At 41.5% G+C, this 15,947-nt stretch overlaps 1 protein-coding gene across 2 annotated transcripts in view; it reads right to left on the reverse strand.

Moving 5' to 3' along the window:
- Positions 1 to 15,947, reverse strand: part of LOC124798461 (BTB/POZ domain-containing protein 6-like) — an 83,546-nt gene that overhangs the window by 34,670 nt on the left and 32,929 nt on the right. For both annotated transcript variants that reach the window (XM_047261888.1, XM_047261889.1), the window contains one exon: positions 3,162 to 3,298. In XM_047261888.1, coding sequence (XP_047117844.1) covers positions 3,162 to 3,298 — 137 coding nt within the window. The remainder of the gene's footprint in view (positions 1 to 3,161; positions 3,299 to 15,947) is intronic.

Consider the following 15,947-nt stretch of genomic DNA (forward strand, 5'->3'; position numbering starts at 1 on the left):
GTGTGGGCATGACAATGGCATCTTCCCAGCATCTGATAAATGTGTCTTCTACCCATGGAGAGGAAAGTGTTTGCCCGCAAGAGAAAGGTTCTGCAACATCTGAATGTGAACATCGTCCGGCCCTGGAGTGGAGAATTGGGAAGGAGTGAGAGCATGACCTAGCTCCCTCATAGGAGAGGCATCATTGTAGCACTCATGATTATGAGAAGAGGAGGGTATCACCCAAGCCTCCTCCACTTGTTTCCGAAGGAAGAAGGTAGGGGGACAGTGGGTGGAGCTCAAAATCTCTGCAAAATAGTGGTCTAAGGTGTTGGAGATAGCAATAGGGTCCACTATGACATTATCTGCTTCTGTCAGGCCAGAAATTAGGGAATAGACCTTGGCCCCAGACAGCTGTCGGAGGCTGGCCCGCACAACGGAAGAGGGAATGGAACTGTTAAAAGAACTAGTAAAAGAAATCCAACTAGCTTTTTTGCTATCCCAAAGAACACAGCGACACTGTACATGCAACTGTTTATAACAAATGTAGTTTGTCATCATAGGGTGATGGTTGAAAACGCAGAGAGCATGTCTCCGGGTGCAAATTGCATCATGGCACGCCTTAGTCCACCAAGGGACCACAACACAGTGCGGTAAAAAGGAAGTGCAAGGAATGGAACGTTCTGCAGCAGTAAGGATAACATTTAAAAGATATTCTACCTGGTCATCACAACTGGAGTAACGTTGGATGTCAAAGGTCACCAGGGAGGATTAAAGCCTCCAGCCGGCCTTAGAAAGCTGCAACTTTTAAACATGTAGGTGGGATTGGAGTCAGCAAACGGATAGCACATGGGAATGGTCGCTTGAGTACTTGTCAGAGAGAACAGACCCATCCAGAAGTAGGGCAAGCTGAGTAGTGCAGAAGGAGAGGTCCAAATGGGAGTAGGTGTGCACAAGTCTGAAAGGGACGTGGATGCCTCAGAGTTAAGGCAGATGAAGTTAAGTTGATTAAGAAGGTGAACCAAGAGGGCACTTCTCAGACAGGTTCTGGGAGAACCCCTAAGGGGATGGTGCACATTAAAGTCACTGAGCAGCAGAAAGGGGTGAGAGAGTGGTCTAATAAGCTGGAGGAGGTCTTACTTGGTGACACTGAGTGATGGAGGGATGTAAACAGTACAGAGGGGAAAAGGTCAAGAAGTGAGGAAGGAAAATGCAAACTGCAACAACTTGAAGCTGGGTAGTCAGGGAGATGGGTTGACTATGAGCAGCCTGAATCCCCCATGATATAGAATACTGTCCTCGGAGGAAAGGTCAAGGATAGACGTGCAGCACAGAAAGGAAAAGATGCATCAAAGGCTGAGGCCCCATGGTGGCCAAGCACGAATCCGCCAAAGAGCAGAAAGCCCCTGGAGGGTTGAACCACTCTTTCCTAAAATTCTCCCGATAATCCGAAGTCGACCATTCACCTTCCCTACCACAGTTCTCACATGCTCATTCCATTCCATATTGCTTTGCAACATAATGCCCACAAACGTGACTGTGTCAGGCAGGATGCTGTATCTAAACATTACAGGTTTGTTTTTCCTACTCATCCCCATTGACACACATTTTTCCACATTTAGAGCTAGCTGTCATTCAACACATTAACTAGAAATTTTGTCTAAGTCGTCTTGTATCATCACTCAAGTTCAACACCTTACTGTACACCACAGCACCACCAGCAAACAACTGCAGATTGCTGCCCACCCTGTACACCAAAACATTTACGTATGCAGAGAACAACAGCGGTCCTATAACAGGATGTATACATGGACAAAGAAAAAAAAAAATTCCCGGATTTCCCGGTTAAAAATACACTTTATCCCGAGTGAAAATACACTTTTTCCATGTTAAGTGACAGTATACTCTTCCTCGGCACCTGTTCTCCATTTAGATGTCAGATTTACTTTTTTTTTTGTTTTTACTGGTCTGTTTGTAGTGCATTGTCAAGGTGTATGCATAGTTGTTTTTGATTTTTACCTTTTGGTTGCAACTGATCTGTTGATACTACTAGTCTTTTCCTCCCTCAATACTGTGGAACTTGGATACAGGATTCCTCTTTGTATATAGTGTTGATGAATTCAAAACAATTGTTTCTTTATTGTCTATAATATTGACACTTTTTGCTGTTAATGTTTCTTGTCAGTTGGCTGTGTATCCAATCAAAAACTTAAGTCTCATACATAGATGTATAATATTTGCTGACAACAGCAAACATTAATACTGCTGCTGAATGTGGATGATTCTTTTTCAACTTGGAAGTTAAATTTATCATTACTGGAACTGGTTATGAGCAACAAAATTCAAGAGATCTGGTCTGACATTTATTATTTATGTCAGCAAACTGTTGGGTAGGTGCCATGTGGGGACTGTTCTCAAGGTAGTTATTGCAGCCATAAGAATGCTATATTTATAATTTTCTCAACATGTTGTGGTTTAGGATTGTCTTGTATTATTCTCCCCTTCTTATATTTGCCTTAAACTGTAATTGCTTTTCTCTTCAATGTGCTTTGGATTTTTAGTGGATCTGCTAGACCTTGTTTCTAGCAATTAAAACCACTTTTTCTGTATGTGTAGTGATTCAGTCATTAACATAAATGATACTTACAATGTTAATATAAAAGAGCTTTGGGCGGAATTATCCTAACCATAAAGAAATGTTAATTTGAAACTGTGCTGGAAGTAGCCAATGGTACTTTCTCTGGTCTCCTGAATTGTAGTCTTGGTTTTCCTCCTGAAAGAATTCCTATATCAGTCTGTATCTGGAAACTGCAAAGTATTGCATACATCCCCCTAATAGTAGAGTAGCACTCTTTATTCTCTACACACACACACACACACACACACACACACACACACACACACTCTTACACATACACACAGAGAGAGAGAGAGAGAGAGAGAGAGAAAGTTTGGGTTGAGATGGTCACCAGCTTTATATATAGAGGTATTCTTGAAGCTACGATAGCAAAAGTCTCCTTTATACAGTAACTTAATTGTATTTCCTTTTGTCATTTTTAAGTAAAAAATATGAAATTGTGACACACAAGCAAAATCAAACTGCTAAAAGCTTGAATTTTTTTCTGTGTATCATTCATTTCAGAAAAACATTTTGTAGTTACACATTGAATTAAAATACGTACTCAAGCAAAGCTTTGAATGCTTCAGGTTGTACATCCAGTATAGGTATAGGCTCATCCTTCTCCGGCATACCTCCAAAAAACATTGCCTCAAACACAGGACTTGACATGGCAAGAAACAGCTTGTGAACAGAAAACAACTGCAATAAAGAGAAACATTTTGTTTTTGAAAGATTATGTAAAGAAACTGTGTGTGATCATTTTACAAGTAAAATATGCACCAAAATTTCAGGAAAATACTGGAACTGAAAGAAAACTATGTCGATAAGGGCTATTTCTGAAATGTACGAAAACAATTCCTTAGTGTTATTCATTAATTCACATGATTTATTTCTCACTTTATGTAACAATGCAAAGAACACAATATTTGTTACTTCAAACTGTTACATAAATTATCTCCATCTTCTTCAGCCCTCCTTTTCTGAAACACACAAAACATCTTCCTCCTCCTCCTCCCCCAAAAGAAAGTGATAAAAGACTGTCTTTAACATTGATACAATGATATCAATGCACACAGATTCTTGTCCATGGCTTCCTTCACAACATATGCACAATTCCTTGCTGCATAGATCTCTGGTTTCTTTGACCTCTTGACACCTACCCGAAATACCATTATTTCTATCACATAAATCAAGATAATTTTTTTATGGTATGAAACCTAGAACAGTGTCAGAAACAACATTTAACAAATCAAAAACTCACATTCCCTCCCGAAAAATCAGGTTTCCTTTATTGCAAATACCAACATACTTGCTCCCTCACTCCCCAATGTTGTTCTACCTCACTCTACATTCTTGTACAACTAAATTCTTCCTTATTTTTTCCATTACTGTGTACCCTGCCTTTCCCTGTACTTTTTGTCAGATTTTTCCCTAGTAACTCCCGTATCATGTTCTCCATTTAGATGTCAGACGCCTGCCCCCTTCCCCATCACCCAGTTTCAGATGAGCAATGAGCATGCCTTCCCTTACCCCTTTCCCTGATGTAATCTCACCACACATTGTGTGCTTTCCATCTTTCCACCACTCACCACCATCAACACAGTTAATAATTTCTGTCAGAGTGCAGCATATACAATTTTTTAGTGTTTGCTGGTTTATTCGCCATTGAACTTCTACATTATTTTTGACAGGATATGATAGTCAAGTACTTAAATCATGGTTGCTACAACCAGTGCTCCGCCACTAACTTTTCCAAGCACGATTGAGGGATGTAATGTAATGTTCCATTAAGCTGATGTCACACTAGAATACACACAGATATTTGTCTTTTCAGCTCTTCTAGAGCCAGCTCCTTACTATCCACAGTCAAATTTGTTACAACATGAACATTAAAAATTATAGAGCTAACTCTGCAACTTCTCATTGTTAAGAAATGTGATACCTAACCATTTGATCTGCAACAATTTCACAAATCCATGATCCATTTTCTATCAGCTCTTTCTTAACATCAATATAATTATTAACTAATGTGGAGAAAAATGTTGGCAATGAAAAGCAACCCAATGTATATTTCGCTTGAAACAGCATATATTCATGGGTCTGTTAAAGAGTGCACATTTCGACGAACAACTTCTTGACACATTTCTCCTAAAACAAGCCTCATGATAGTCTTGAGAATATAAGCACACATCTGATATCACAACCCAGTGGCACTCAGTCTGCAGACAGCTGGAGGCTCAGATGACTTGCGGAATGGGCCAATAGGCCGACTGATAAATGGAGGTGTGGCATTCTACTCACGGTAAACAGCAACAGTAAACAACACAAGAAAATTCATGCACTATATTTTAGCTGTGTCATTAATTTTGCATCAGTAGGAATAAGCTGTACTGAATGCAGTTAAGTGCACATTGATGGCTACGAAGAGAAATAAAATGGGCCTAGAAATTGCAATGTTGTATTTGTTACTATTGTAGCATTTTCAAAAACTGAAATAAATGGGCATTATTTGTCATATAAAGAACCGTGAAAGATTTTAATCCTGGCAGGTATCAACTAGTAGCCCCTCTTCTTTGCCAGTTACTATGTAGTGCAGGTATAACCAATAATGACAGTATGTAACTCATTTTTTGGGATTGAACAATATTTTTGTGTGTTTGTTGGGCATAAAATAAGTAAATATTGCATTATGTATTCAATTGGTTTTCTTTGTAGTAATTTTACTTAATTACAGTAAGCACTAACTATCCGAATACTGATCAACTGAATCACTGGTTAACTGAAAGTACTGCAGTTGGAAATTCAAATTTTTATGGAATTTTGTGAGACTGCATTTATTTCCATAGTTGTAAAGTATAATCTTGTACATGGAAATGTTTTGTTGCTGACTGATAATGCCCACACCATCCTTCAGAGAATGAAAAATTTAAGTTGTTGTTTGTCTCAAATCATTACTTCAGTCGTAGAACTTTTACAGAAAGATGTTGATATGTGTGGTACTCATTGGGAAGAGCCTAAAAAAACAAATTCAGCAATTGTAAAAGGAAACTGACAAGAATGATGTGCTGTACACAGCAGCAGATTCATGCGTCAAGTATTTCACATAATTATTGATCAAACTTTAAATGCTGTAATAATCTTCTCATTAAGAGGTATAATGTTACGTAAATGGTTTAACACAATGTGACAAGTACGTGTCTCGAGGCAGCATAACTCACTGCGCAGAAATATCCTGATTTTATTCTTCTATTATTTGAAAATGAGAGCTCTTAATTAGCTGCAACACACTTTACACATAATATCAAACCCTTTACGAAACATTTTCTCCTTGACACCCTCACAAGATGATGAAAACAGAAAAAAGTTTTTTGCTTACTACATTTTTGCTGTTCAGTCAATAAAACTGCCACTTCAGGCATGATGTTTTAATTTATTATTTCTTTACTACTAACATTATTTGCAACACATTTTTCAGACAGTATCCACATTACACTACTGAACATTCCTGCAAAATTTTATAATTGTACGACACACAGTTCAGGAGTTACGACATTGTAAACATCGAGATGTGTGTAAAACTAGCTTTCGCTTAAAATTACCCAGATTCTACTCAGTCAGTATTTGATAAATAGAGTACTTAGTGACTTCCAATAAACTTTAAACATACGAGGGTTGCCCATAACATAATGCAAAATGATGTTTTATCTACACATCCTATTTTTCCATGTAATCTCCATCCCGTTCTATGGCCTTCCTCCCGCGCGAAACAAGGGCGTGTATGCCCTGTCAGTACCAATCCTTGTCCTGGTGGTGGAGCCAGTGCTTCACTGTGTGAATCACCTCCTCATCATCCACAAAATGTCTTTCACAAATAGCATCCTTTAATGGCCCAAACAAGTGGAAGTCTGAGGGGGCTAGGTCAGGGCTGCTGCAATATGTCAGGTATGACAGCCATGGATGGTCTCCCCGGCCACTGCAAATCATGGAGCTCTGCCAAATCACCTTCTGATGGCCACACCCTCCACCCAGCAGCAAACCGTACTTCTGTCAACAGCAGATGCTCCTTAGACTTTGCACAAGTGTTTGTGAATACTCCTCACAGTTTCATTCTCTGCAGTGAGAAATTCAATTACAGCACATTGCTTGTAACATAGATCACCTACGGATGCCATTTTGAAACTGGCCTGCAGCTACGCTATGTGTCAGAAGTGACGGAAACTTGGCACGCCACTAGGGAGACTTCAAATAATACATACATAACGTTTCGCATTCGTAGCATTGTTTTTGGCTGAAAAAAAAAGTACCACCTTCTGGGCAACCCTCGTAATTTCAAATCTTTTCTAAACTTTTTTCTCTTGCATGCTTAATGTCACATATTTAACACATTTAAGTCATCCAAAAACTAATCAGACGTTTGAAGTTCTTTTACACATGAGAGATCAATTCTTTCAAGATTTAAAGAATTGGGGATTTACTGGTAACACTCAAACGGAGTTAGCTGACATGCATGAAATTTATGGGGAGGCACGATGCAACACGAGAAACAAGACTTCTGTACGTGGGACAATTTCCATGAAGTGGAAATTGTGTGGAGCATCTACGGAATCTATTGTATTACAAATAATATTTCTATTCCATATGGATAGTTTTTTAACTTATTTCAATGCTAAGCAAATTAACTGTTGTGACTTGGCAAGACAGCCAAACCACTATGAGATAGCCGAAAGGTACGCGTTTAAGCTCATGCAGGCTGGCGTGAGGTCTGGAACAGTTAAAGGAGTTGAGTCTAGTAAAAAAAGTACGTAGCTTCTGGAATACTTAACTTTAATCCATAATTGGTGAACATCGGTCTGACGGTACATGCATCACAAGATAAATAGCAAATGATAATGGCGCCTTACTAGGTCGTAGCAAATGACGTAGCTGAAGGCTATGCTAACTATCGTCTCGGCAAATGAGAACGTAATTTGTCAGTGAACCATTGCTAGCAAAGTCGGCTTATAAAGGCACATTTGCATGCCGAGCATGAGTTTCCTCGGAAACGCGAAATATTAATTAAATAAATAATCAGTGACAAATAAATAAAGCCTATGGCACACAACTGCAGCGCTGTGTCGCTGATAAAACAAAAGCACAATTACGTTACTCTTATGTTTGATTAAGAAAGAGAGAGCTCAGGTTGAAGTGGTGCGAGAAGCACGTATTTTATTTTATTGTCTGGCACACCGCCATATTTCATGTTATAGAAGAATACTGCGAGTTGCAACCACACTAGGCACTCGATTCCGTAAAGAATTATATTTATAAAAGTAAGTAGGATGATGAACTGTAGGCTTATTCATTGAATATATTTGATTTAACTAACTGTGTAACTTTTTTATGTTTAGTAGACAATCACCTCTGTACGACGTATTGGCATGGCTGGCAAATTATTGTAATATTGAGATTTAGATTATGAGTCCGCACCTACCGCAGCAGTCTTTGGAAACGATTTAATTACGAAGTCCGATTATTCAGTTTATTTCACGGTCAACTACGAGTAACATTGCCTTTACGAAAAAGCCATTGTCAAGCGTCTGATACCGAATAATTAAACGTCTACGTTCCAGATAAGCGAACACAATTGCAATCACAATCACCATCATACTGATAGAATAATCAATATCTAAATAATAATATATTTTTATTTATTTATTTATTTTATTTATTTTATAGGCTGTACAACTGGGGCGAGTGCTAGGAAATCTCTCTAGACCTGCCGTGTGGTGGCGCTCAGTCTGCAATCACTGATAGTGGCGACAAGCGGGTCCGACGTATACTAGCGGACCGCGGCCGATTTAAAGGCTACCACCTAGCAAGTGTGGTGTCTGGCGGTGACACCATATTAACTGTAAATGTTCTGTTACACACTAGAGTATTACAGTCCTCAACAACCCTATAAACCTACAGTGGCTGCCTTTGCAGCAGAACACAAGCTGAGATCACGCCACCAACACCCGAGTCAGCGGCATGTGCGTGCTGACAACACCGAGTTCCAACATTATGCCTCCATGAAAAACCAAGTGTGCTGTTCACCTGACCAACAAACATGGTGAGGGAATGTCAATGTACCATGGGAACTAGGTCTATGGTTTTGAGAAAGGACATAAGAATCCCGTAATATGAACCTGGAGGGCATTGAAGCCCCGACCAGCAAATAGTCTTATCTGAAGCATTTAAGCTAATTGTATTGAGTTCATAGACAATTGTGACTCAGCATTTCAGCTAACATTGAACCTCAGTCATAGTGTGCTATTAAAATTTGTTAAAACTAGGATTGGGAGACCAGCACAAAGTAAGCTACTTGTATGCGATTTGACCACAACATGGGCAAATGCGAAGGGAACTCTATTGGAGAACCACAAGTCAAAACGAATTTTGGTTTACCATGCAGGTGTATTATTGTCTAGTACACAGAATAGGGCTGAAAGTATGGAAGAATAGGCAAGTCGCATTGGCACATTGCAGCACCAACCCCAGGAAGCCATCCGGACAATAATGAGGGTATCAGACATTCTGGTGAGCCAAGCTCCAGTTTGGAAGCTGGCATCAGTATTCACACAGGGAACTGAATACGAAAGGATTAAAAGAGTTTTGAGAGCAAGAGGGGTGGATTAGCCCAAGTGGTGGACCTAGCATTAACAGAAGAAGCCCCAGTGGCCTCTTGTAAGGAAAAGTTTGGCGAACCAAGTCACCCGAGGGATTACTGCTTTAAATGAAAGAGAGGATGCTGTCAGGTAAGGAGCTGCACTTTGGAAAGACACATCAGGCAAATGGATGCTGTGCAGCTGAGTTGTAGGACAGCAGAGAAACCGACACTCAGTCCACCACTGCCGCGAATTATAGATGAAACACTATGCAGAGGTCATCACTGGGAAAATGGAAACATACAACCGACTGTGTGTTGCTGATTCAATCTTCAAGGACAAGCTGAGCTAATTGATAAGGCAAGTGTTGTGATATGTTTGCAAAGTACCAGGGCACTAAGCTAAATAGCATAATGCCAATGCTTGGTTACCAAGTATGAGGACTCGGAAACGAAAGAAAGGCTAAATAGCATAATGCCAATGCTTGGTTACCAAGTATGAGGACTCGGAAACGAAAGAAAGGCATGTGTTGGTAGTCGATCTGTGCCGCGAAGTTGTGCTCAGTAGTTTGGCAAGGGCAAGAATGTCTTTGTAAACATAACAAGTGCACAGGGATGTGTGGGAACCAAAAGTTTTATAGTAGATAGTGCTGCTCAGATTAGCATAATAAAGGAGTCAGCAATGTGCAGTACAATGGGCAGTAACACCACTGAAAGAATAAAATTTAAAGGATCGTGAAAGAAACAACAGAGACGTGTCGAGCCCCAATGTTAAAACTGATAATAAATGACAATGTGTGTGTGGAACGCAAGTTTCATATAGTAGGGGACAAGTTAGATGTCCCTTATGAAGGAATCTTAGACAAAGACTTCATTTAGTTTAAGAGTAATCATAGACCAGGGTAGACCTATTAAATCCTACCTAGTCATCAAATATGGGGTGCCTAGGAAACTTGCTTTCTCGGATTGCTAGACAACATTCAAACAAATCTTATTAATGAGTTTTATTACAAAATGGGAAAATACAATACTTAATTTTGACCATTACACAGAAGTGTCGCAAGCAAATGGCGACATGCAAAATAAACAATCTTCTTCAGTGTATGCAATTCCTAAGTCACTGGTCTTGAAGTGTGCAATCTTGATGCTTCTGTTCAACTGAGCCACGACGGTAGGGTGCAGCACCTATGTCCTCTTCACATGAGGCCACTGCTGCCGCTTTGTCATCCTGGAGAGGGGACAGTCAGCGTACAACTGGCTGATGTCTTTTCACAGCCCTCTATGCTTGTCGTTCCCGACTGGCATACTGGCACTTGACTTTACACCATAACAAGACTGGTGCAATTATAAACAGGAGCCAAACTGTTGAATCTTGCAGACCAGGAGAACCACAGTGAGAGGAACATTGTCCCATGGAACAAACATTGGGCAGGTGAGAGAAACAGGCTGCAAGGGCAAATGCAATACAGGAAGCAACAGTCACAAGGAGTGACGATGTGGAATTGGAAATAGATCTTAGAGAGAAGAAGGATCTCTGGAGGAAGGAATCAGAAGAAGCAACAGGGCACCACATCTAAGGGAACCAAGGAACCAAGCTTATGTAAAGGAAAGAGTAACTGTGTGGCTTTACACGAAAAGGACCACAAGAGGAAAAGATTTTAAATTTTATGGTGCATACCACAGATCTGATGAAGGAATAATGGAGAAGCAGCAGTTGCAAACAGATGTGTATTTGTCTGCAGCACTGGTGAGCATGCAGAGGCACTTGCATCACGAGTATTTTGAACACCACACAAGATGTTATACTGAAATGGCAAAATCTGAAGACAGGTGCTGTATCTGCCAAGGGAGAAGTCAAGGAATGTCACATATTTAGTGTGGTTTCAGTGGACCAAGAGAGAAACTACCAGATTAAAGGAGATGGTTCGAATGGACCACTTAAACAAAGAAGAAAGGAATTTTATTACTGAACGATGTATTACACATAATGTATTTCACTTGCCCAGAAATAAGATTAACATACACCGAGACAGTTAAGCATGAAATTAAGTAGGAACCAGAGGCACAAGGAAAAGTGGTAAATATCCAAACGTATCCACTGCCAGAGGTGAAAAAGGAAGCCCTCCAAAATGAGACAGATGCAATGGTAAGGGAAGATACTGTTACAGCCAAGCACAAAAAGGTGGAATTTTCCATTACTGACAACTCCCACGAAGATGGATGGTTCAAATGACAACTGCATTAGCAGCATATTACTGCATTTCCACTACCCCATACTAAAGAGATTTTAGTTAGCCTAGGAAAAGCCAAATACTTCTAGACTACAGATACTGATGAATGAGAATGATACAGAGAAAACAGCCTTCCCTACTCCAGAAAAGCATTATGAGTACAGGAGAGGCTTTTGAGAGGTTCTAATTGCACAACCTAAAATTGCAATTTGACAAGTGTGAGTTCCTGCAGAAGCAAGTAAGTTATATGGGGCACATATTTGTGACAAAAGGAGTAAAGTCTGACCCACAGAAGGAAAAAGTGATAAAAGAATACCCAAGACCCAGTACTACAAAACGATTGAAGAGATTCTTAGGGATAGTGTCATTTTATCGATGGCAAGTCAAGGACTTCAGCCACACAACATCACATGAATTACTGAAGAAGAGAGCAAACTACGAGTGGTCCACACAGCAGGAAGTAGTTTTCTAAGAAAATCAGTCAGTCCCTCAATCTCACAGTATCCTGATTTTATGGAGCATTTCATAATCACAACAGATGCCAGCAAGGAAGTGATCAGTGCCCTTGCTGAGTCAACGATACTTAGGACAGGGTTTACTAGTAGCTTACACATCCAGAACATTGTGCCACACCAAGAAAAGGTATTGTACAATTGAGTGAGCACTCTTAGCCAAAGTGTCAACAGTGAAGCACTATCAATCTTGCATGTATGCAAATTATCATATGTACTGATCTCAAACCGTTGAAACAGTTGGCGCATGTAAGTGATCCATTATCAAGATTAATGAAATTCAGAATTAAACTGGCAGAACATGTTTTTGAGGTTATATATGAAAAGGGATCACAAAACATGTGGTTAGTCCGCTTCACATAACTGAGAAAGGGATACATCCTAACGTTTCAGGATGACCACACACAATTTGCCATCACAAAGCCTACAACAAACAGGACACTGACACAATACCACAAGTCTACGTACAGAAAATAATCTGCAATTATGGTAAATCATCAGTATTACCAAGCAGCCATGGGACAAATTTCCTAAGTGACATACAAAAGAGAGAGATTCATTTTCTAAACATTGAGGAGATTCAATCTTGTGTATACCACCCACATACAAACAGAGTACTTTGAAGAATGCATCAAATGCTAACAGTATCTACATCATTTAGAGGGAATGAAGCAGGAAAACTGGGATGAACGGGTGTCTTTGTCTACAATACCACACGTTCTTTGATGGCGGTCATCCCATTCAGGCTATTTTTCAGGAGAGTATATACTATACTTGGGATGCTACAGATGGATCCGTTCACTGTACAATACAATTATGGTGATTACGTGACAGAACTAAAGGAGGGGATGTGCCAGATGCATCAGACGGCAAAGAGTTTTAATTAGAAATGCAAGGAAAAGAATGAGTGTTACTATGGTTGTACACAAAACCCAAAGAATTTAGGGCAGGAAACAGAGTATTATTACATGATGGAAGTGTTAGAAGTTACCAAGCCCATGGAGAAGGCCTTTTCATGTTGTAAAGATCTGAGGAGCAAATGTAGTGTTCCAATTAACAAATAAGAAGTTCATAACAGTGTACACAACAGTAGCAGATGGATTGTCACACGTATTAGAAGATTCAGTTGCAGTTGTTATGAGTGTGGAGGAGGTCGATGAAAAAGATGAGACAACCAGCAACTATTGATTAGTGAAGAAGAGAGAATTTTGAAGAAATTTCACAATTCACCCATTAGTGTGGACAGCAAGGAATGAGTTGTACACGAGTGTCTTAAAAGATTTAGATCATAGGAAGGACTAAAGGAAAACATAAAAGAGTACACTTGAAGTTGCGACAATTGACACAGCAGTCAGCACTATGGCCATCTTCATCTTATTGCGCGTAATTCTGTTCTTCTCGCAACTCTCACAACTTCAAACATAGTCCTTCATTGATGAGGGTTTCTCGGGCCTCCAGCCGGGTCGTAGCGTTGATATCTCGCGATGTTTCGGGAAGTGTCATACTACCCATCTTCTGGCGAAGGGTCGAATTTCGCAGAGAGCGGGCTATTTATATGCGCGGTCACCCCCCTCCACTAGACCACGGGTGGCTGCGGTGGACCAGCGGCGTGTGCGCAGTGGTGGGGATGGCGGGCACCCCCGGCGGAGGACATTGACGGGCGCACTCCTGACGTATTGCCGCTATCACCGGATTCCATTCTGCGCTGAGTTGGTATCCCTCGTCTCTGTTGACCAGATTCTCGTGAATCCTTATTTCTATGGATTCATTGATAACGCTTTCCCAAAAGCCAGATGCTCGGCACAGTACCTTCGTGTTTTCGAATTTGAAGGTGTGTTCTTCATTGATGCTGTGTTCTGCTATGGCTGATTTTTCTGTGTGGCCTAGTCACACACATCTGATATGTTCTTTGCAGCGTTCAGATATGCAGTGCTGTGTTTGCCCAATGTATTGCTTTCCGCATTCGCATGGTATACTATATACTCCTGGTGTGTTAAGGTTCAGCACGTCTTTGGCAGAACCTAGGAGCTCCCTCGTCTTCGGTGGTGGTCGGAGAATGGTTTTAATCTTGTATTTTCCCAGAAGTCGTGCAATTTTGGCTGAGAGCGGACCCACGTACGGAAGGAAAGCGAGTCGTTTATCTTCTTCTTCTCCTTCATTATTTTGTTCTGGGGTTCTCACTGCTTCCTTCTTCCTTTTAAGCGCCCTGTTAATCTGCGTTTTACTGTAGCCATTTTGTTGGAAGACTTCCCTCAGGTGTTGCTGCTGTGTGTGCGACTAGGCCACACAGAAAAATCACCCATAGCAGAACACAGCACCAATGAAGAACACACCTTCAACTTCGAGAACACGAAGGTACTGTGCTGAGCATTTGGCTTTTGGGAAAGCATTATCAAAGAATCCGTAGAAATAAGGATTCACGAGAATCTGGTCAACAGAGACGAGGGATACCAACTCAGCGCAGCATGGAATCCGACGATAGCGGCAATACATTGGGAGCACGCCCGTCAATGTCCTCCGCCGCGGACGCAGACAGAATGCTTACACCGAGAACCGAACGCGGCCGCCGGGGCGCCCACCATCCCCACCACCACAGGCACGCCGCTGGTCCACCGCAGCAACCCGAGGTCTAGTGGAGGGGGCTGACCGCGCATATAAATAGCCCGCTCTCCGCGAATCTCGACACTTCGCCAGAAGATGGGTAGTATGACACCTCCCGAAATGTTGCAAGATGTCAGCGCTACGACCCGGCTGGAGACCCGAGAAACCTTCATCAATAGTTTACGCCGGGAAAGCCTACAGTCACATATACAACACCTCTACGGGGAGGAAATAGTCTGCAGCTTCAAACGACTACAGAAAGAACGCACCAGGAAAGAGAACTTCTCAGCACACTGGCTTTCCTACAACGCTGTTGAGACGAGAACATCTTACCATGGTTTGCGGTGATTTGACATCCAGTAAAATCTAAGAAGACCGACCGGATATTACGACGAGCAGGCATGGCCTTAGTAAGGGAGCGCATTCACTTCACTCGGAAGGAACTTGATAGGAATGCGCACACACTCCTCACATGCCAGCTACAACTGGCAGGGACATTACCACCCTACCTGTGGGAATGGGCCGACTGCAGCACATATTCCAACACTGAGGTGCAAAAACGGGGCTCTACATATAAACAACTCCGCAAATTCGTCAGATTAGCCAGGACTCAGACGACAAAAAAGGAGATGAATGATATCAGGGCTGTGGTCAATTTGACTGGAAAAGAACTGGACGCTGCCACAATCGCAGTCCTCCAAAAAGGACTGAATTTCGCCCCCTTCCCCAGAACAATCCCGAAACGAGACATTATCAGTGGCGTGGAAGAAGTAGTGAAGGGGCTTCCAAAGGAGGAAGCAGAGGAAGTAAGACGGGAAACCTGTAGAATGATCGACAGATCTTGATTGCCTAAAAATAACATATCTGCGGAAGAACAAGCAGCTCTCCGGTCCCTTAGAGATGACCCTGATATAACGATCCTACCAGCGGTCAAAGGGAACGCGACAGTGCTGTTAAGTACTGCCGAGTACTGGCAGAAAATGAACCTTCTGCTACAAGACGAGGCCTACAAGAGGCTGAAGAAGGATCCAACCCCGACGATGACTAGAAAGACGATAGCTCTTCTGAAGAAATCGGACTTACCAGAGCAAATGAAGAAGCGACTGTACCCCAGAGCTCCAGCGATACCACGCCTTTATGGACTCCCCAAGATCCATAAGGAAGGGGTACCTCTGAGACCCACTGTGGACTCCATCAACTCTCATAGTTACGAACTTGCTAAATACCTAGCGACACTGCTCAAACCCCTTGTGGGACACTGCAGCCATCATGTGAGAAACTCAGCCGAATTCGTAAAAATACTCAGGGTCATGCGACTACAAAGGGAGGACCTACTCGTGAGCTTCGACGTGACGTCACTTTTCACGAAAGTGCCTCTT

This window comes from Schistocerca piceifrons, chromosome 5 (genome assembly GCF_021461385.2).
Source record: "Schistocerca piceifrons isolate TAMUIC-IGC-003096 chromosome 5, iqSchPice1.1, whole genome shotgun sequence".
In the NCBI taxonomy this organism is placed as follows: Eukaryota; Metazoa; Arthropoda; class Insecta; order Orthoptera; family Acrididae; genus Schistocerca; species Schistocerca piceifrons.